Source organism: Colletotrichum godetiae (assembly GCF_030913485.1).
Source record: "Colletotrichum godetiae strain CBS 193.32 chromosome Unknown BDP55scaffold_7, whole genome shotgun sequence".
Classification (NCBI taxonomy): domain Eukaryota; kingdom Fungi; phylum Ascomycota; class Sordariomycetes; order Glomerellales; family Glomerellaceae; genus Colletotrichum; species Colletotrichum godetiae.
The window spans coordinates 1325529-1343613 of NW_026851255.1; the positions used below are offsets into that span (position 1 = coordinate 1325529).

The window sequence follows — 18085 nt, forward strand, 5'->3', positions numbered from 1 at the left end:
AGCACCTGCCACTTCCGCATAGCATGCATTAACAGACGCACATGGTGATCGAGTTCGAATATGTCCATTTAAAGATGCCTGCGCCGTATCTACCGGCAAGGTCGTGCTGCACCGGTCTCTTCCGCCGGTGCCTAGCACTCTATACACTATGTTTATCATTGATCCTGCCATCTCCGGCATTTTTTCCCACAAACGCCTTGTATACATGCACATATGCCAGCCATGAGAACCATTACGTCAAACTTCACACTTAGCTGAGAAGCTCCTTGATATCCTCGATCCGTGCAAGCTTCTTCTCTTCGTCGCTCATCATTCCAAGAGACGTAGCACTACGAGCATCAAGTCAGCAAATACTCGCTCATCAGTCACATGCAGGGATCAACTCACATAAACTTCTTCCGGTCCTGGACCCGAAGCATCCTTTCCTCCACGCTCCCCTTGACGATGAAGCGGAACACCTTGACTTCCTCATCTTGACCCATGCGATGCACGCGATCAATCGCCTGAGCCTCGACCGCAAAACTCCACCAGGGGTCCATCATATACACTCTCTTCGCCGATGTCAAATTCAGCCCCACACCACCAGCGCGGAGACTGATGAGCAGCACGGTAAACGTTTTTGACTCTTGGAACTCAGTGAGGACCGCCGCGCGAGCCTTCTGCGCCATGGATCCGTCGAGGCGGAGGAACTTGATGTTGGCTCGCGCCAAAGCCGGCTCAATCAACGTCAGGAACGATGTAAACTGGCTGAAGACGACAGACTTGACCCGCGGTTGCTCCTTTCTCAGGTCACGCAGAGACTTGATCAAGGTCACGACCTTGGCTGAGGAGTTATTCACACCCAAGCGCTGTAGACTAATCTTAGACTTCTTGAACACGTCCGGGTCGTCGTCGTGGCGAACAACCTCGAACAGGTCGCGGTAGTTGATCTCGGCTCGGCAATTGGGGCAGGTCGGCACCTTATGCCGATCTGTCTGGTGCTTCATGTAGTCCAGAAGGCACTTCTTACAAGCAGAGTGCCAACATCCAGTAACCGTCTGCTCAACCATGGGCTCTTCGGCACAGATCGGGCACTCGCTCTCGGCCTCGTCGCGGATCTGGCCGAGGATATGCGCTCCAAAAGCAGCTGTGTTGGATTCCGATTCGGATACCGCTGCTGTAAAATGTTCAATCAGGGAGCCTAGGTCCATGTCGTCCGCAAGGCCGGCAGCCATATCAGCCGCAGCTCCAGCTTCTACCTCGTCCGCAACAAGCTCCTTGTTTCGCACCAAAACCGGATGGCAACAAGATTGGCGTAGGCGCAAAATGTGAGCAAAAATGCTAGTAAACGCTTTCATAACCGTGCCTGCTTCCACGTTCTCCCTGAACGATTGCTTGGCTCTCGTAAAAATGTAGTCGTAGATCTCTCGTTCTGTCTGACTGAGCTCGACATCGACGATTTCGACATATTTCGGTGGAAGTGGAACCAGTCTTTGAGGGGTTAGCTAAGATGTAGTAACTCAGGATGCATCCACTTACGGCTGGCCATCAGGCGTCTTCATGTCTTTGGTACGTCTGAGAACCAATGGCTCCAACACCGTCTGCACCACATCAAGCGCCCTCATGAAGTCCTTGGACTCGAACGGAACTGTGATGAAAGTCTTCCAGAACGAAAAGTTGTTCCAAGGCTCCACACGAAGGAAACGAACCAGACTGAACAGATCCTCCAACTTGTTGACGATTGGCGTTCCAGTCAGTACCCATCTGTGCTCGGCAGATATTTCATAACACGCTTTGGCAGTTTTCGACTGTCGGTTCTTGATATGGTGGCCCTCATCCAGAATGACGCGGAAGAAGTTCAGCGAGAACAATCCAGCGTGAGACGACTTGTCACCCTTCTTAGCCGCAACCTGGTTGAACTCGGACAAAACTACGCCGTAACTGGTAATGACCACGTCAGGCGCAGATGCTGCGCTTGCGGCGCAACACACCGCCTGGAGGTTGTTGGCCTTTTCGTTGCCGTAGTATACCATGGCCTTGAGAGTGCCTTCCTTTGAGGCCTTCTCTGCCTCGCTCTGCCACTGAGCCAACAACGACATTGGGGCCACGACGAGTGTTGTACATGGCGCGTTTAGCACGCTTGATGAGTTGGAAGCAAGTCTTGGAAGCTCGTTGACGGATGTAGGAATACTGCCCATCGCCTTGGCTTGCTGCGCGAAATCGGAGCGGTGGGTGTGTACCAAGCTGAGCATCTGGATGGTCTTGCCGAGACCCATCTCGTCGGCCAAGATACCGCCAAGGCAGTTTTGCTCTTGAACAGGAAAATCGAGAGAAAGGTCTCCCGAATATGGGTTGACATAGAAATGTTGCTGGTCATGGACCTGAGGAAGCTCTTTTTCGTCAGTGTCCTTGAGTGGCCATGTGTATTCCTCCCACAGGGGGTGCATGCTTGGCTCCCTGTTGCTCTTTTGATCCTTTTCCTTGGTCATCATCCAATGCAATGCTTGCTTCTGGTAGGGTCTCAGGTCCATAGCGAAGGTATCGGCAGGCTCCGCTTCGGGTGTGTTGAAGTCGAACGACTGAGCTTTGCGGTATAGAGCATCAAGCTGATCCTGCTCCAGCTCTTCGCCCTCCTCTTGCTCGTCTGAAGGGGGCGATGATCCCGGCGCTTTGTCGCTTGGCTTGGCAGGGTCTTTCTCTTTCTTTTCATCCATCTCTGCAGCCTGCAGCAAGCCTTGTCGCTGGTGTTTCGACGCAGTGGCATTGGCTCGCGTGGGTTCGAGGTTGATTTCAGAAAAGAGCTTCACCAGCGCCACTTGCCTGAGGCGCAGCTCCTTCTCCTCGGTCGACTCTTTTTCCTCGAAGAAACCGGCCGCCCTGTTGTCTGACACCTTGAATCCGGGCCGACGGAACGCTGCTGCTAGAAGATAACACTTCAACTGGATAAAGACAGTGTCATTTGTTCGCAGACGCTCAGGGGCGTATACGCAGGTACCCTCGAACTTGCACATCTGCTGGTCCAACAACGTCGAGACCCATTCAGCGGTTTCCTTCTCCAACCTGCCAATCTCGGACCCGCTGCTATTTGTAAATCGCACTAAAACATCGTTTCGTTTCGATCCCGGAGCTGGTCCGCGCTGAGGAGCGTTTGCGACGCCGAACTTGGTGTTCAACTTGGACTTTGGCGGTTGGATCTTTTGCCGTTCGATTCTGACTACATCTCCGTGGTTAAGCAGGTTTGCTCCACTTCGTGTGGCCCAGCCCTCGACGCCGAGGGAACCGATATATCTGGCTTCGGGCATTGTGCGTCTAATCACGGGTTTTGACGCATCCTCCATGGGAGAATCTTGCTTCGTAATGTTCGCTGCTGCTGCTGCTGCTGCTACTGCTGGTCGAGAAATGGCACTGAGAGACGGGGATTTCTTCTTGAGGTTCTTCCACGTGCCATCGAAGTACATGTTGACAGCTCGCTCGAGATTGTTGTCGCAGCTGTCCCGGATTACATCCAGCACCTCCGCCGTAACCTTGTCTCCTATGAAGCTCTCAAATGTCTCCTGGTCGAAAGTCATGGCGGACTCTTCGCGCTGCGCATCTGCAGACGGGCCGGATCGGTTGGAGGCATCATCGACTGGCTGTTCTACAAGCGGTCCACGCGGTTTCGAGGGCGAAGACGGGGGTTCGGCATCTTCGCTTTTGATTTGGGGGGGTTGATCGTCGACATCTTGGAAGAATCGCTGCTTCGGCTGCGTTGGCGGGGTGGGCAGCACCGGGCTGGACTGGTGGCTCAACACGTCGTCGTCCGAGGCGGCAAAGAAGCGTCTCCTCTTGGCGGGAGGTTCAGGAGACTGTGGGTATTCCATGACTGTCCAGGTCGCCGCCATAAAGGTTTCGACGATGACAGGTCGTGTTGGGTGGTGTGCCACTGGCACTGAATAAGACGGGCCGCCACAAAAAGTACCTGGACCAAGAGAATGGGAGACGCGAGGCGGATCAGTCAGCGCGACGGGGCGCGTCGGGTCGTCATGTGACTGCGTGTCTGCTGAGGTAAGTCAATTAAGAGACACCCCGGCAAAGACGTCATTATTCGCGACCAAAAAGTTCGACCTCGGAGTTTTAGTGCACTCTGTACACACAGTACGGATACAGCAGCAGCAGCGGCGAAAAAAAAAGTCCCACACTTGGGTACTCTATCCAGCTGCATCTCGCGAATTACAAAGGCAGCACCGACATGGCGCATTACACCGGCGTCTCTTCCTGAATGAATCGCACACGGATCGCCGGCCATGGCCTGAGAAGGCTTGTCCAGACCCCTCCACGGGGCACCAGGGGCATCGTCACAGACGCAGACGTCGTCAAGGCGAGGAAATACTGCCAATCGCAGCTTCAGTATGCAGCATCATTCCAGAATCATGGCAACTCGAGCTCCCCCCAAAGATACTGACTTGTACACACCAATAGGCACAGCGACTACGATGCGCACATAATAAGCCGGCTCGTCCCGGCGCGCGCAACAGACACCTACCTCGCCCTTCGCAGCCTCAACCTCGAACTCGTCCGTCTCCCCGAGCTCGTCTCCAACCCGACCATCGGGCAAATGCGCATGCAGTTCTGGCGCGACTCCATCGACAAGACCTTTGCCGGCGTGCCCCCAGCCGAACCGATATGCGTGCTCCTCCACCAGGCATTGCAGGACCTGCGCGCGCGCTCGCCAAACAATGCCACGGCGAGCTCCATTAAGTTCTGGGTGCAACGGCTCGTCAAGACCCGGGCGAAACACATGGACAACAGGCCGTATGCGTCGCTGGCCGCGCTGGAGGAGTACGCAGAAAACACGTACTCGACGCTCATGTACGCCACGTTGGCCTCGATGCCGCTTCGCTCTATGCAGGTGGATCATCTGGCGAGTCACATCGGCAAGGCGTGCGGAATCGTGGCCGTCTTGCGCGGCATCCCTGTGCTGGCGGCGCCGCAGCAGCAGCCTGCAAAGTCCCACGCCGGGCCGGGTGGCGGACGACAAGATCCTGCGCTGCTCCTCCCGCTGGACATCATGGCTGAGGTGAACCTGCGCGAGGAGGACGTCTTCCGGTACGGCCCGCAGGCGGAGGGCTTTCAGGACGCCGTGTTCAAGGTGGCGACACGGGCCAACGATCACCTCATTACGGCGCGGGAGATGCTCAAGAATCTCAAGGCTGGGCAGGACGCCGGTCACGAGTTTGAGCATCAGGGTGAGGCGGAGCACGTGTACGAGCCGGAAGAGGACGACACGCAGCGGGACCTCCGGCGGGGGTTCGGGGTGCTGCTTGAGGCTGTACCTGCCCAGGAGTACCTGACGAACCTCGAGGGGACCAACTTTGACCCGTGGACCGTGAAGGCGAGCTGGAAGCTGCCTTGGAGTCTCTGGCGTGCGACGAGCAAGAATCAGATCTGAATGACCGCAAGGGTCCTGTAGAATCATGCATTTAACGGTGTAACGACATCAACTTCGGCTATGTAAGAGTACAGTGTAAGACTAGTTGCTCGGAATGCCCAAGTACTGCCCAAGACTGGCATTCAGGAAGGCGAAACTGTTTTCTGCGGTGCTTGGATATCTGAGGAAGTGGAATTTGTCTTTGGCGGCACAGGGGGGTTCCGGGCAGTTATATTAGCCTTGGCTAATCTTCCAGGAGCCGTGTAAATAAAGAATCATGCTCCTATCAAGCGTAACCAAGACCTGAGTCTTGAGCAAAGCGAAGCGTCAAACACCATTAAGAGACATAGAGACGTAATGCTGACAATCCCGTCACCTGGATTGGCCGGGTCGTCCGCGGGGACAGTGCCAATGATCAACTTCGTCACGCGCGACACGGTCGTGGCTGAAGCATCCTTTCCACCCCATATTTCTCTTCATGTCTCAACACCAGCCACATCTCGGAAAATCCCATCCTGTGGCGCATGAACCCCCGAAATAATTTGGCCATCGTCAGTTGGAGCTTCTTCCGAAACCTCGAATCATCCCCAGCATAGCGTCAATGTCGATACCAAGATGTTGTACGAACTCATAGGAATTGTAAGTCGCCACCATACCTCACTATCGACATCAATCGCTCGAAATCAATGGCTAACATTCTCTCCAGGTGCGACCGGGCTCCCTCGCCGAGGTGAAAGAGTACGCGATCCATACACCTCTCCCATAAACCCCCTTCGAACCCAACACCTTCCTCATCTAACTCTCGCGAACCCCATCCATCACTGAAGACATTGCAGAATTTAACCAAATAATCCTCTACAGAATTGCCCTCACCGCCGGCCAAATCGTCCTCCGCAACGGCGGCGTCATCCGCGGCATCTCAAACTGGGGCGTCTTCACCCTCCCGCGCCCCGTCGCAAAGGCCCAGATGAAGCACAAGACGGGCCACTACTTTGTCATGCGCTACGACGCCTCCTCCGCCACACACACCGACATGCGCACCACCATCAATCTCGACCCCCGCGTCATCCGCACCGCACACGTCAAGCTCGGCAACGGCAAGCTCGAGACCATGGCCCGCTTCGGAGACGTCAAGTGGGATCAGTGAAAGGCGTTTGAAGACAGGAGACGTCTCTCTCTCAATGCGGGAGATATGGAAAATAGAATGCCGATGACCCTGACCTCGGGATGAGGGATTGGTAGCCGCATGGCGTGGGTTTGAGTTTTACCCGCGTGGAAGACGGGAATCATGGCTCGCGGGCCTCAAAATGACAGTCGTTGTATGATACGGGATCCACCCCGAGCCGGCGCCGGGGACATTTGATTGCGCATGTATAAAGCCGACGATAGTTCGGAGTGTATAACTACGTGGCACGCCACTGATACAAATTGGACGCAAAGGTTCTCTAAACCACTGCGTTTAAAAAAAAATATGCACCTTTTCTTTCACACCCAGGCGCTTGTCAATCTGATGTCTGCAGTTCATGACTGCTTGCGCTAGGCTAATGCTGAAAATCTCTACTACTGGTCATGATATCTGGCCTCCCGATGCAGCCTATCTCTGTAGTTTGAGCGGCCTCGCTGTCCATCAACGCCCCGCTGCTATGTACCAAGTGTGGGAAGTGTGCCGATTTGCACTTCTCTTGCTATCGTCGGATTCGTCCCAGTCATCATATCAATAACCTCTAGTCGTGAGTTTCGGCCTTGTGTGGTAATGCCGATCCATTGGTCTGTTATAATGCCTTCATGCGTCCAAGTCCATGGTCTCGGACTTGCCAATCCCTCTCTCTTTGCACCAAGCCACGAAGTCATCAATCACACTAGGCCATGCTCCATCCTCGTTCCAGAAGGACAGTGTCTCATCTGCCATGGACTTGGTCGCAAACTCGAGAATCTGGTTCCACATGTCGCGGTTGACAGACCTGGTCCACTTCTCTTCGAGGAACTTCAACCACAGCTGCAGCCAGTCCTGGTTCTTCGTCTTCCACTCCCATCCAGGCGGCGAAAAGAGGACGTTCCAGTAAACTGTAGCAATCTCAAGGTTGAGTGCCTTCTGGTTATCCTCCTTACTGGCGACGAAGGTGTGCCGGTACACCTTTCTGAAGTAAGCAGGATCAGTCGAGAGACTGCTGACGAGTGATTTAATGTGGGAAATATGCGCTTGACTCGTCGCAGCACTATAATCAGGTTAGTCTACTACAGAATGACGCTGGAAAGGTGACTCATACCCAGACGCCTTCCAGCCATCGACAAAGCCTTTTCTGGTGATCTCTCCAACAGAGGGTGCCTGAAGAAGTTCCATCACGACCAGCAGCTCTGCATTCTCGATGTTGACGCCCATGTTGCCGAGGTATGCCATCGTGCTGTCAAGGCCCAATGAGTTTTTATCGTCAGTTGTGTCATCTATCTGCTGTTAGTCATGGGACGAAGGTATAAGGCTGTGGGATCATACCTCGTAGCTTGTCGAACATTTGATTCAACGAAGTATCAAGCGCAGAAGTCGTAGGAGTGGAAGTTCCACTGCCGCCAGAGAAGTATCTTTTAGGGATTGTCAGTAAATGCTTTACTGCAATACAAGAAACAACAACTCCATGAGAACATAAACGATGTTGTGCTCCTGAGGCTTTAAGAGGCGCATGTCAGCTGGCAACTTTGCGCAGCACATGGCGAACTGATTGGGTGGAATACCCAGACTGATTCTTTTCCTCAGCAATGAGCTTGTTTGTAGATGCTTTGCGTCCCGATGACCATAAACTCAAGCCTTTGGAAGGTAGTGCATTCTTCACTCCTTTCCACCCCATCGTCTTGATGCTCCTTCCTTCTCTCGGTGTCACTCAGTCCCAACCCGCTTCGCGGTTCTGGCGTATCCAAGAACGAGAACGAAGCACGTTGGGCTGATGTTGAAAACCAAGACAACTGAGTTTAAAGAGACAAAGATGTGCTAGCTGCCCGTGGTCGTTTGGGACAGGATGTTCGGGAGGATGATGAATGTTGGTCAATTTCCCACAAAAAGGGCCGTGACCTTCGTGATGAGTGGCACTGGGGTGACAGCCTGTCCAGTCCAGAAAGGCGAGGCACTTGCGTCAACTAGATCGACCAATAGACGGAAAACGGTCGATCAAAGCAACTAGGTGGCGGCTGGCATGGCATCTAGTCGCTTTAAGGGCCATTCCATCCGCGTGAATGTTTCAGGAGCAATTGTTGATCGGCGTGGACTCGGCCTTTCTCCTGCGGTGTGGGCAACAATGTATCCCCAAGCAAGGAGCGAACTGTGACCTCGTAGCTGCAGAGGAGCCTCTCTCCGACGGGTGCATTGGAGCAGCGCAACGCTGAGTAGCGTTCCGAGGAGGGTTCGGCGGCGCTTTCCCCCACAAAGGGCATCTCAGACCGGGCCAACAACGGAGCAAGTCAAGTATATGCTAACGCGGTATCCTTGCGTGCGCTGCAGGCCAAATTGCCCGAGACGGGCCGGCGCATGGTGAGATGAGTGGTTCGGATAACATTAAACGGGCGGTAAAAGGCGATGGCAGAAACGGCGGCAACGTCGAGCAAACAACTAGGAACGAGACCAAACGAAACGAAACAAAACCGCCGCGGTGGAGACAATAAGAAACCCCGAAAGGTATATCGGGTGAGTTGCACTTACGCATCGACGGCTTCATTGAGCTTGTATCCGGCGTTCTTCAGATACTATTCGAAAACTTGTAGTCAGCATTCCAATCCGTCTTCAAGATCAAACAGCCTGGCGGGCGGTCTCGTCTTCCATCGGCTGCACCTCCCTTCCCCGCCAAGGCAGCATCGCGTCGATGCCCAGTCAAGCTCCAGCTACCAGACGGCACAACGCAACGCAGCGCAACGCAGAGTAGCGCCGCACGACAGGCTTCGAGGTTTTGCCGCCAATTCAACAGCGCGGTCCACGCCTTGCGAAGCCGAGGAGGACGACGAGAAATTGAGAAAGCGCATGCGTGGAGTGTAAGGTAGACAAAAAACCGGAACCACGACAACGAGAGCCACAGCGCTATTCTTCTCTTGGACTCACCCGTTGTGCAGTTCTGTCGCTTGCACCGGTCAACTGAACGAACTGGGTGTTCATCGCCTTCTGGGAGGTCGACGTCGGCGCCATTGTGCTTGCAGCAATTCTGCCTCCGTCTGGGTATGGCCTTGTTGCCCAAAACTGCTTTCTTGGTTCGGATGTGGGTTGAGAGAGTCGCGTGACGCAATTGGCCGCTTTCAAGAGTCGGTGACGGTGCAACGAAGAACGGTATCGGCGATAGGGCAATGCGCTTCGAGGCAGGCAGGAAGAGGTCGAAGGTAAGCCGCTTGTTGAGGAGACGATGCGATGTTCGTGCAGGTCAGACGTGACGGGGTGCGTGAGATTGAGAGTCGCCGTTGCAATGGTGTGGTCAGTGGGAAGGGAGGAAGTAAGGTGGTGGAAAAGAGCTTCGGAGGGGTGGGAGGAAGCAAGGCTGAAGCCGAGATGGTGGGGTAAGAGCCAACGAGCGATGCCTTCCAGTTGGGTTGCTGAAGGTAGGTCTTCCTGCCTATGGCGGGGCACTCTGTGGTTTTTGGCGGTAAGGCTCTCTCTCTTTCTCGCCTTGGTGGGTGACCAAAGGACTGCTCAGTGATCACCTCACTTAAAGAGGTGCCTTAAGGTGCTGTAGGTTCCATGGTGGGCCGTCGACGGCGGGAAGTGGGACCCTCCAACGCAAGAGCCCGCATCTTTGACCCCGCCTTCCTTATTGGGCTTCATCTTAGAGGGAACATTCTCCCGTGTTTCCATACTTACATCTCATGATCGCCAGCTCAAACTCACTGCAAAGACCCTCAGACCTTCTATTCTTCATTCTTTTCGATATACCTGTTTAATCGTCGCGGTAACCGTCTAAAAGTTTCATAGTGAGGTATGAGAGATCCATGGCCTCTCATCAGATCTCATCTATGTAATGTTGACGATGATGTCCGACATCTCTTCTCAAATCTGATTTAGAGACAGCAAAATTCCAGATTATCTCTTTCTATGAGGGCGTTTATAGGCTTTTTTATTTATTTATTTTACTTCCCAATCATCTAAAGCTTTTTTCTGTACTTGGCAGTTCACATACGGTTCATCATTTCCTGCCTTGGGGATAACTGTTATGAGTTAAGGCTTACACTAAGACAGCTATTCTTGAGGAGCGACTTCGGTAAACATATGCCCAAGGAGCTCATGTAATATTGATAAGTCTCCAGATTAAAATAATTCCAAAGGACTTGCTGTTGACTCTTCTGAAATCGTTTCCCTTTGAGTAAAGCATTAGTAAGGAACCTTAAGTGAGAACTCAAGCCTGAGGAGTCGTCTCGTTGCGCATTTTGCTAGCCTAGCAAATGCACTGTGTTTTACCCGTCACAGCACCTTCTTCACCCTGCGCGGCGCCTACTTTAGTGGAGGTACACAGCAAAGATCCTCTCAAACGCCAGAAGCAGCCCCACCAAGAATGACGTCTACCAATGGCACCTGTTGCGCTTGGCAACTGTTTTAATTGATTGGGCAGGCAGCAGACGCGACTTTTTTCTCGACGCGCCGTCCCGTTGCTGCATGAGCTGAGGTACCGTACTCCGTACACTGCAGCGACAAAGACCAACTGCTTCCATTCTGAACATACAACCCTCGACTGGAAAAGCCAGACTTGAAAGTTGCCTTGAGGACCACACAGCTATCGACATGCCATAGGATGGACTCCCCACGCAGTCAGGACTCGAGCGAGCCGGCCGTCGACCCTGCGCATCCTTTCAAGGGCGTTGTCGTGTGCTGCACAAGCATCCCGCCAGACCAACGGGTACGTTTTGATGCACGCATTCATGCGCCCCTCTGCCTTCCCTCGATCCGACCTCAATCTTCTGCTTCTCGCAACCTCGCCATATACCTTCTTCTGACGTTTACATAGACACAAGTAGCCACAAAGACTGAAGAACTCGGGGGCATCCACAAGTACGATCTAACACCCGACGTAACACATCTTGTCGTAGGAGACTACGACACACCCAAATACCGCCATGTCGCCAAAGAACGAACTGATATCAAGGTCATGGATGCCAAATGGATCGATACAGTAGGAGATCTATGGATGAAGGATGCCGATATCGACTTTGCGGCCCTCGAACGAGAGTGGCAGCTCAAGCCGCTGGAGACCTGTGGTCATGTCGTCGATGCAGCCGATTCTACTGAAGCTAAGCGCGGGAGTCTGTTGCTTTGTATGACAGGCTTCGACGATCGTAAGCAAAGTCGACTAGGATCAATCTTTTCAAAACAGACCTGACCATCCCAGCCGATCAACGCAACAGCATCATCGACAAAATCATGTCCAACGGCGGCGCATACACCGGCGATCTAACGAAACGAGTCTCACACTTGATAGTCCGAAAGCCCGAGGGAAAGAAGTACAAGGCCGCCAGAGCATGGAATATTCGCACCGTATCACTGGTCTGGCTCGAGCAGAGCATCGAGCGCGGCCTGATTCTCGACGAGCAGTGTTTCGACCCCGTCCTGCCGGCCGAGGAGCAAGGCCAGGGCGCCTGGAACAGAGTAACACCAAAGAAGGCATCCGCAGGGAAAAGATCGAGATCAGGCGCTGGCGAGGTTGGCCAGAGAAAGCTCAGGAAAACAGCCAGCATGAAGCTCAGCAGCCAGCGAGACATGCTTTGGGGAGATATCCTCAGTAACAAGCCCTCGGGCGAGTCCGCCGGGCCTGGTGATACGGCGGACAGGATTGAGGTTCAGGATTCTGGCATCCACGATCAAATGGTCCAGCCTGCTCCTGACGCGGGCATTTTCTCTCCATGCTCTTTCTTCATGTCTGGATTTGAGCCATGGAAATCCAAGATTTTGGCCGAGACCATAGTATCCTTAGGTGGACAAGTTTGCAACTCCTTCGAAGAACTTTCCACCAAAGGCTACGAGGCAAGGCCAGCCCGCAGGCTTTTGATTGTCCCGCAAGAATCCCAGCCTTCAACGCATCTTCAAGTTCCGCCCGAGCACATCGACAAGATCCAAATCGTGACCGAGTTTTTCATTGAGCGATGCTTGCATAACAAAGCTTTCCGCGACCCAGATAATCACATTTTAGGTCGTCCGCTGCCCGTCTTTCCCATCAAAGGGTTCAAGGATATTTCCATCTGCACGGCAGGATTTGGTGGAATCGATCTGCTGCATGTAGAAAAGGCAATCACACAAATCGGTGCTCGATTCGCATCGAGGCTAAACGACACGACCTCGGTGCTGGTGTGTAGAGCGCTCGCGGAAACGAGGAAGGAGAAGCTCAAATTGGCCATCGACAATGACATTCCGGTCGTCAGCTCGGAGTGGCTTTGGGAGTGCATGACAACAGGTTACAATGTGCCCATCAAGGAATTCATGTTTGCTGAGCTGGGCCAGCCATCTAGTCTCCAGCCCAAACCAAAGGCCAAAGAGACAACTAGGGAGGATATGAAGCAGGCTTTCCAAAGGACAGGATCTGAGCCCGTGCCTCAAGCTTCCAGGAAGCCAGCCGCAAGACACTCTACAGTCGCGGGTGGAATCGACACGACAGCCTTCCAAGACGACGAAGGTCGACGGAAACTTACCGCATCAAACACGAAGGTTCCAGCTGCTGGGGAGTCATCGGAAGCGGTTTTCGCACACCCCGAGAGGACAGTCGCGAAAGCAGATTCGACCGCCTCTCTCCCGTTCCAAACGGCCAAGACACATCAGGCAGACAGTTTCGGTGCTGGTACTGTGGCACCGCCCTTGACAGATGCACCGCCCAGCGAGCTGAACGCGGAGCGGCCAGTCATACCACGGGCGGGACTGGTCAGAACCACGAGCGTGGCCGACAGCCTAGATGCGACCCCTATTTCTCTCACTGAAGCGCACGCTCCTGTTGAGGCCGAGGTTGGCGCTGATCCAGCCGCCGAGGAAAGCCAGGCCGAGACAAGATCAAAACAGGACGACGAGGCGGAACGGAAACGTCAACGGGACGCAATGAAGGATGCTGAGAAAGAAGACCTCACCTCCAAACTCGCAACTCTCATCGAGTCGAAACCTAGCGGCGAGAATACCCCCGACGTGGAAGGCTCAGGCCCACCGCAGCAACCGGCAAGGCGGGTTAAACGAATCTTTGGGCGCGCGGTAAGCAACGCATCGGCGGCATCTAGCGGAAGCGCCGAGTCGCGCATGGACTCGATGGGCCGGACGGCGGAGGAGAAACCCCAGCAGGAGAAAGAGCAGGAACCGCCGTCGACGCAGATACAGTACCAAGACCCCGGCGCCCAGCAGCATCGGGCCAAGATGATGAGCAAGATTGCCAGCGTTGGCGGAGAGGTTTCCGGCAAAGCGGCGGTTGCGCCTCCTGTCGTCAGCCAGCCTACCAGGAAGAAGATTTCCACCATTGGGGGCTTTGATTTCAGTGACGAGGCAAGGCCCAATACTAGGCAACTAAGACGCAAGTGAAAAGGTTGCCCGGTTACTACATCGGTATCTGTTTAAAACAAGTAGGTTACTTTGGGCGAATATTGTTTGGATTATATCAATCTCGAGAGGAGAAGGGGGGAGCGGCCCGCGCGTTTGCGGGAAGCGGGCGGCGGGCGGGGGAGGAGTTCTAGCATTGCATAGCATGATAACAAAGACACGTGGAATTGATGACGCCAAGACAGGGTTTAAGGAGTAGTAGACATACGGAATTTTAGGGATTTAGGAACAAAATGAGATCATAAAAGCATCAACCTTGGGGGTATCTTTCATTTCGTAAAAGTATGGTGTACATCTACAACTTTCAGGGGCTTCATTCACCCACACGCTCTCGTACAACTCTTCATCCGCCCCCTTGTGTGCCCATCCTCTTTCTTAGTACAGGTATCATGGGTTGCTGTTCAGCTTCGAAACAAGACTTTGACAAAGGAGAGGAAAAGGTACAAGTCTGTTTTCCGAGGGTTTTGTATGAATTCAGAAGATTTCCTTCCTGTTTCTGTTTCCTTGAATGTCCTGTCCTGTATTCCTAGTTGTTCATCGAATCAAAATTGTGTCTTGGGCACAGCCCCAGTGGTAAACGCCAGAAGGATATGTAGAAAGGGAAGAAGGCACCAGCTCCTAAGAACAGCAAATTGATTGATACAGGGGTACACAAATGACCATCATACAGCAGAGGAGAAAAGATGGATGTAGGTAGTTGGGTAGATAGGTAGAGTAGATGAGGGGGTAAGGTAGATGTCAGGATCATAGCACAGAGGCCGCCTCAGTAAGAACGCTGAGCAGACTAGCCGCGGCACCACCAATGCCCACAGCGCCCAGCGTCTCGCCCCAGGCCTTCTTCTTGTCTCGCCTGTCGCGGTCAGATCGCTCGCGATGGTGACGGCCGGGATAATGGTCTCGATCACGGTAACGATCTCTGTGGCCGTCGCGGTCGCGGTCCCTCTCGCGATCACCGCGGTCTCGGTCACGTTCCCGCTCGCGGTCTCTGTGGTGGCCGTCACGGTCTCTGCTCTCGTAATCCCTGTGCTCGCGGCGCGAGGGACGTCTCCTCCGGTCGCGGTCGTCGCGGTAGGAACGGGGAGACGAGGCGTGGGGATCGAGCTCGTGCGGCTGTGGGTCGAAGCGAACATGGTTCTCGTTTTTGTTCTTCAGAATGGGCTTTGGTTGCACTGTTGCGGCGGGTGATGTGCCCTTTTCCTTGTCTGAGGGCGGGGGGACGATATAGTACGTCTTGTTGCCCTTCTCCTCATCGGGGTAGCTGGCTTCTGATGAGTTGTCGGACGAGTCCCAGAGAGGCTCCTCAGATGATGAGGTGTGTGAATCGCCGCGGCGGCGGGGTGAGCCTTGCGTAGGGCCACCTTTTGGCGGGGGGCCACCACCGTTGTGACGTCTTGAAGAGCGTGCCGCGCGGGCCTCGGCAGAGAGACGAGCGTAATTTGTGATCTCCTCGCGGCTGAGGACACCGAGGACTGCGACGTAGTCTGGGCGAGCCTCATAGCGGACGCCTGCACGCTCAAGGATCTCGGGGGAGATGAGCGCACGGCGGATGCGCGTCCACTTGGCTTCCAGAGGGATATCCATGCCGTAGCGGTCTGGCGCAATACGGCTTTGGGACGTACGAGGGGATGCACCATAAGCAGACGGGGGACCACCGTTACCGTTGGGATGAGGGATCGGAGGTACGAAGCGTGGTGACACGCCTAGGTTGGAGGGCGATGAGGAGAAGTCTGCGGCTGCGCGAGCGGCTGCAACATCTGGTGGCAGGTAACGGGTTGCTGGCGAGGTCGACGAAGGAGAAGTGCTGTAGTTTTGAGCAGCGGTGAGGCGAAGGTTCTCCATGCCGGTGTTCATGGTATCCATGGCCATGAGGTCGCGGGTAGAGATGAGGGCAAGAGAGTCGTTATGGTCCTCGTCCGCGCCGTGTTCCCTTTCATAAGTGGAAAGGGTACTGAACTCATTCGGCATATTGGGGGCGGAGCGCTGGTCTGCCATACGGCGGTCACCTCTTACAGCCGGAGCATACTTGACATCGTATGAACCGTAAGTCTCTCCACGGCCATAATCATCACGGCCTTGGTAGGATGCAGGTGTAACCGCCATGGCTGGATGGGGATATGCGCGCTCTTGGGCGAGCAGCCCGCGGACGGATGGCGGTGCCGTAGCATCATTGCCGGTTGAGTGTTCCAGCTCGCGGACGTAGGCACGCAGAACCTCCTGTTTAGATAAGTTAGCCACAGCTTTGTTGTTGTCTTTCATGTTCTCGAGATCATCGTACCTTGTGCTTGCGCAACACTTCCTTTGAAAAGCCCTCCTTCTCCAATTCGACTCGGAACTGCTGCCAAAGGTCCTCTTCGCCGTCGCCAATTCCGCTGTGTCTCCGCGCAAATAACCTTGCTGCAATGGCGTCCAGCTTGTCCTTGATGTTGTCCAAGTTTCCGCCTTGTTCGTCCACAACGCGTTGAGCTTTACTCGGGTTGTGCAGCTGCACTGTGTCGAGAAACATATCGATAGCTGTTTCCTGGTTGGCAAGTTTGGTGCGAACCATGGCCAACATATCACGCTCACGCTCTTCAAGCTGTGTAACCTCGCCATACTTTTCGATCATGGTCTCGAGATGCTTGAGGGCAAAGTCGCAGTCCTCAACGAGGGGTGCGAGCTGGCGGTTGTAGACGGATGATGCATCTGAGTTGAGGAGGGAATCTTGGTCTTCGGACTCGACCTTGAGGTGCTTGAGGACCGTGTGCAGGCGACGGACTACGTTGGCTACGTCGTCGAAGTCTGGTCCCGATGCCTTGGCGCGACGATATAGGGCGCACGCAAAGGCATCAACAGCTCTCAGGCTGGGGGGTGAGTTGCCGTTACTCATCACGAAAGAGTGATGGGATCGTTATGGTTGTGGTCAGTATTGGTGACGTTTCCTGCTCGGTCGACGAGCAGTAAGTGCTTGGGTGGGTGCAGTTTTCTTGGTGGTTGATGGTGTCGATGAGATAGAGAGGAAGAAAAACGGGAGGAACCAGCGTCCGTCTAAGATAGCGCGCTCTTGCGGGTAGGCGATAGATGTATTGGGACGCTGCGTCGAGTGTGATCGACGGCAATACGCAATAGAGAGGGCGGGTTAAGACCAGGGAAAGGTGATGCAAGTCAGGCACAGCAATAAAGATGTGGCATCAGAGGAGAGGCTGCGAGGTTCTAGATGTAGCAGGGGTGTCGGGAACGAGAACGTGGGTGACGGAGGATGAGGGTTGAAAAAGGAAAGGTTGGTCTGCAGGGGAAGATATGAAGAGAGGAGGGACAGACGAGGAGAAATAAGTGAGGAAGGGCGAGAGAGTTGATTTGTGATGTGCAACGTGAGGTCCGAGAATAACTTCCCCAAATCCTGTCCTGATTCTGCTTCACCGAAAAGCTGGAGTCTAAGAGTCGGCAGGAAGTAGGGTTACTCAGCCTCCGAGAGTGAAGTATTCGGGCAGAGATTCAGGAGAAGAGAGAGAGAGGTGAGGTACACTACGGATACAGATAGACAGGTGGGTAAATCCCAAACCAAGGCCCTGCTTGTGTGCTTGTCAAGGTGTATCCAGGCGAGGCCAGAAGAAACCAAGCGAGGAGCAAAGGAGGTGGTGACCCGAAACGGGGCCTCATGGCGATATTGTCATGGAACGTATCCGTACGTACAGTAAACCGGATGGCTGACAATGACTTCAACTGTCACTTGTGCCTTTTTGGGAGAGGGAAGAAAAGGCAAGGGAAACGCAGACAGGGGTGGTCAGGTTGTACCTCGCCGGTGTACTCTACTTGAGTCCATGGCCTTGGGTGTGGCAGCTAATCATGTGGTCGCAACCCGAGGGCGACTCTAACTCGGCCCCGCGTCGCTTGGGAGAAACAGTCGACTTTGGGATGTACCGTGGGATGGAGGGGAGCACAGCTTTGACGAGTGTCTTCTTCATTAATGGTTCAAACAAAGGAAAGGGGGGGCAGACTTCATTGGTGATGGGTTCGCGTGTATGGGTTCCAAGGCAGCGGATCTGCGCCGTGTCCAATAGGTCTATTCCGTCTTGTAAACGATGGTGTAGAGGGAGCAGAGGCCCGAGGGTTTTGAGCAACGTGGTGGACTTGCCAGCTGGCTGAGGGAGACGCGAGTGAGGGTGTAGAGGTTCCCGTCGATTATCAAGCGCACAAGGCCA

The 18085-nt window shown here is 54.2% G+C and overlaps 6 protein-coding genes across 6 annotated transcripts; 3 read left to right on the forward strand and 3 right to left on the reverse strand.

The window, feature by feature from the left end:
* Positions 1-49: 49 nt before the first annotated feature.
* Positions 50-3921, reverse strand: BDP55DRAFT_604157 (DNA repair protein RAD5). The gene is made up of 3 exons (XM_060571082.1): positions 1519-3921; positions 388-1470; positions 50-329 (listed from the first exon to the last, which is right to left on the reverse strand). Exons 1-3 carry the CDS (start codon positions 3858-3860, stop codon positions 251-253), a joined length of 3504 nt encoding a protein of 1167 aa, XP_060433770.1. The 5' UTR covers positions 3861-3921; the 3' UTR covers positions 50-250.
* A 120-nt stretch (positions 3922-4041) lies between these two features.
* On the forward strand, positions 4042-5861 carry BDP55DRAFT_652701 (squalene/phytoene synthase). The gene is made up of 2 exons (XM_060574130.1): positions 4042-4365; positions 4438-5861. Exons 1-2 carry the CDS (start codon positions 4238-4240, stop codon positions 5405-5407), a joined length of 1098 nt encoding a protein of 365 aa, XP_060433771.1. The 5' UTR covers positions 4042-4237; the 3' UTR covers positions 5408-5861.
* BDP55DRAFT_652704 (30S ribosomal protein S6) lies at positions 5830-6875 on the forward strand. The gene is made up of 3 exons (XM_060574131.1): positions 5830-6025; positions 6093-6124; positions 6248-6875. Exons 1-3 carry the CDS (start codon positions 6002-6004, stop codon positions 6531-6533), a joined length of 342 nt encoding a protein of 113 aa, XP_060433772.1. The 5' UTR covers positions 5830-6001; the 3' UTR covers positions 6534-6875.
* Positions 6876-7169: 294 nt separating this feature from the next.
* BDP55DRAFT_725455 (Cullin binding-domain-containing protein) lies at positions 7170-9548 on the reverse strand (the record flags this gene model as incomplete). The annotated part of the gene is made up of 5 exons (XM_060579011.1): positions 7170-7602; positions 7654-7828; positions 7878-7963; positions 9072-9115; positions 9465-9548. 5 exons carry the CDS (start codon positions 9546-9548, stop codon positions 7170-7172), a joined length of 822 nt encoding a protein of 273 aa, XP_060433773.1.
* Positions 9549-10998: 1450 nt separating this feature from the next.
* Positions 10999-14154, forward strand: BDP55DRAFT_652710 (BRCA1 C terminus domain-containing protein). Its single transcript, XM_060574132.1, has 3 exons — positions 10999-11241; positions 11350-11677; positions 11731-14154. The coding sequence occupies exons 1-3, from the start codon at positions 11137-11139 to the stop codon at positions 13887-13889; spliced, it is 2592 nt and encodes an 863-aa protein (XP_060433774.1). The 5' UTR covers positions 10999-11136; the 3' UTR covers positions 13890-14154.
* A 443-nt stretch (positions 14155-14597) lies between these two features.
* Positions 14598-17251, reverse strand: BDP55DRAFT_388149 (uncharacterized protein). Its single transcript, XM_060567198.1, has 2 exons — positions 16183-17251; positions 14598-16121 (listed from the first exon to the last, which is right to left on the reverse strand). The coding sequence occupies exons 1-2, from the start codon at positions 16771-16773 to the stop codon at positions 14652-14654; spliced, it is 2061 nt and encodes a 686-aa protein (XP_060433775.1). The 5' UTR covers positions 16774-17251; the 3' UTR covers positions 14598-14651.
* Between the last annotated feature and the right edge of the window lie 834 nt (positions 17252-18085).

Excerpts from the sequence above, each read along its gene's own strand:
- BDP55DRAFT_652710 (XM_060574132.1), top strand. The coding sequence starts at position 11,137 with ATGGACTCCCCACGCAGTCAGGACTCGAGCGAGCCGGCCGTCGACCCT. Across the intron at positions 11,242-11,349 it reads GCATCCCGCCAGACCAACGG|ACACAAGTAGCCACAAAGAC; the intron begins GTACGTTTTGAT and ends ACGTTTACATAG. Across the intron at positions 11,678-11,730 it reads TATGACAGGCTTCGACGATC|CCGATCAACGCAACAGCATC; the intron begins GTAAGCAAAGTC and ends TGACCATCCCAG.
- BDP55DRAFT_652704 (XM_060574131.1), top strand. The coding sequence starts at position 6,002 with ATGTTGTACGAACTCATAGGAATT. Across the intron at positions 6,026-6,092 it reads TGTACGAACTCATAGGAATT|GTGCGACCGGGCTCCCTCGC; the intron begins GTAAGTCGCCAC and ends CATTCTCTCCAG. Across the intron at positions 6,125-6,247 it reads TCCCTCGCCGAGGTGAAAGA|AATTGCCCTCACCGCCGGCC; the intron begins GTACGCGATCCA and ends AATCCTCTACAG.
- BDP55DRAFT_604157 (XM_060571082.1), bottom strand. The coding sequence starts at position 3,860 with ATGGCGGCGACCTGGACAGTCATGGAATACCCACAGTCTCCTGAACCT. Across the intron at positions 1,471-1,518 it reads AAGACGCCTGATGGCCAGCC|ACTGGTTCCACTTCCACCGA; the intron begins GTAAGTGGATGC and ends AACCCCTCAAAG. Across the intron at positions 330-387 it reads CAGGACCGGAAGAAGTTTAT|TGCTACGTCTCTTGGAATGA; the intron begins GTGAGTTGATCC and ends TGATGCTCGTAG.
- BDP55DRAFT_388149 (XM_060567198.1), bottom strand. The coding sequence starts at position 16,773 with ATGAGTAACGGCAACTCACCCCCCAGCCTGAGAGCTGTTGATGCCTTT. Across the intron at positions 16,122-16,182 it reads AAGTGTTGCGCAAGCACAAG|GAGGTTCTGCGTGCCTACGT; the intron begins GTACGATGATCT and ends TTATCTAAACAG.
- BDP55DRAFT_652701 (XM_060574130.1), top strand. The coding sequence starts at position 4,238 with ATGAATCGCACACGGATCGCCGGCCATGGCCTGAGAAGGCTTGTCCAG. Across the intron at positions 4,366-4,437 it reads TACTGCCAATCGCAGCTTCA|GCACAGCGACTACGATGCGC; the intron begins GTATGCAGCATC and ends ACACACCAATAG.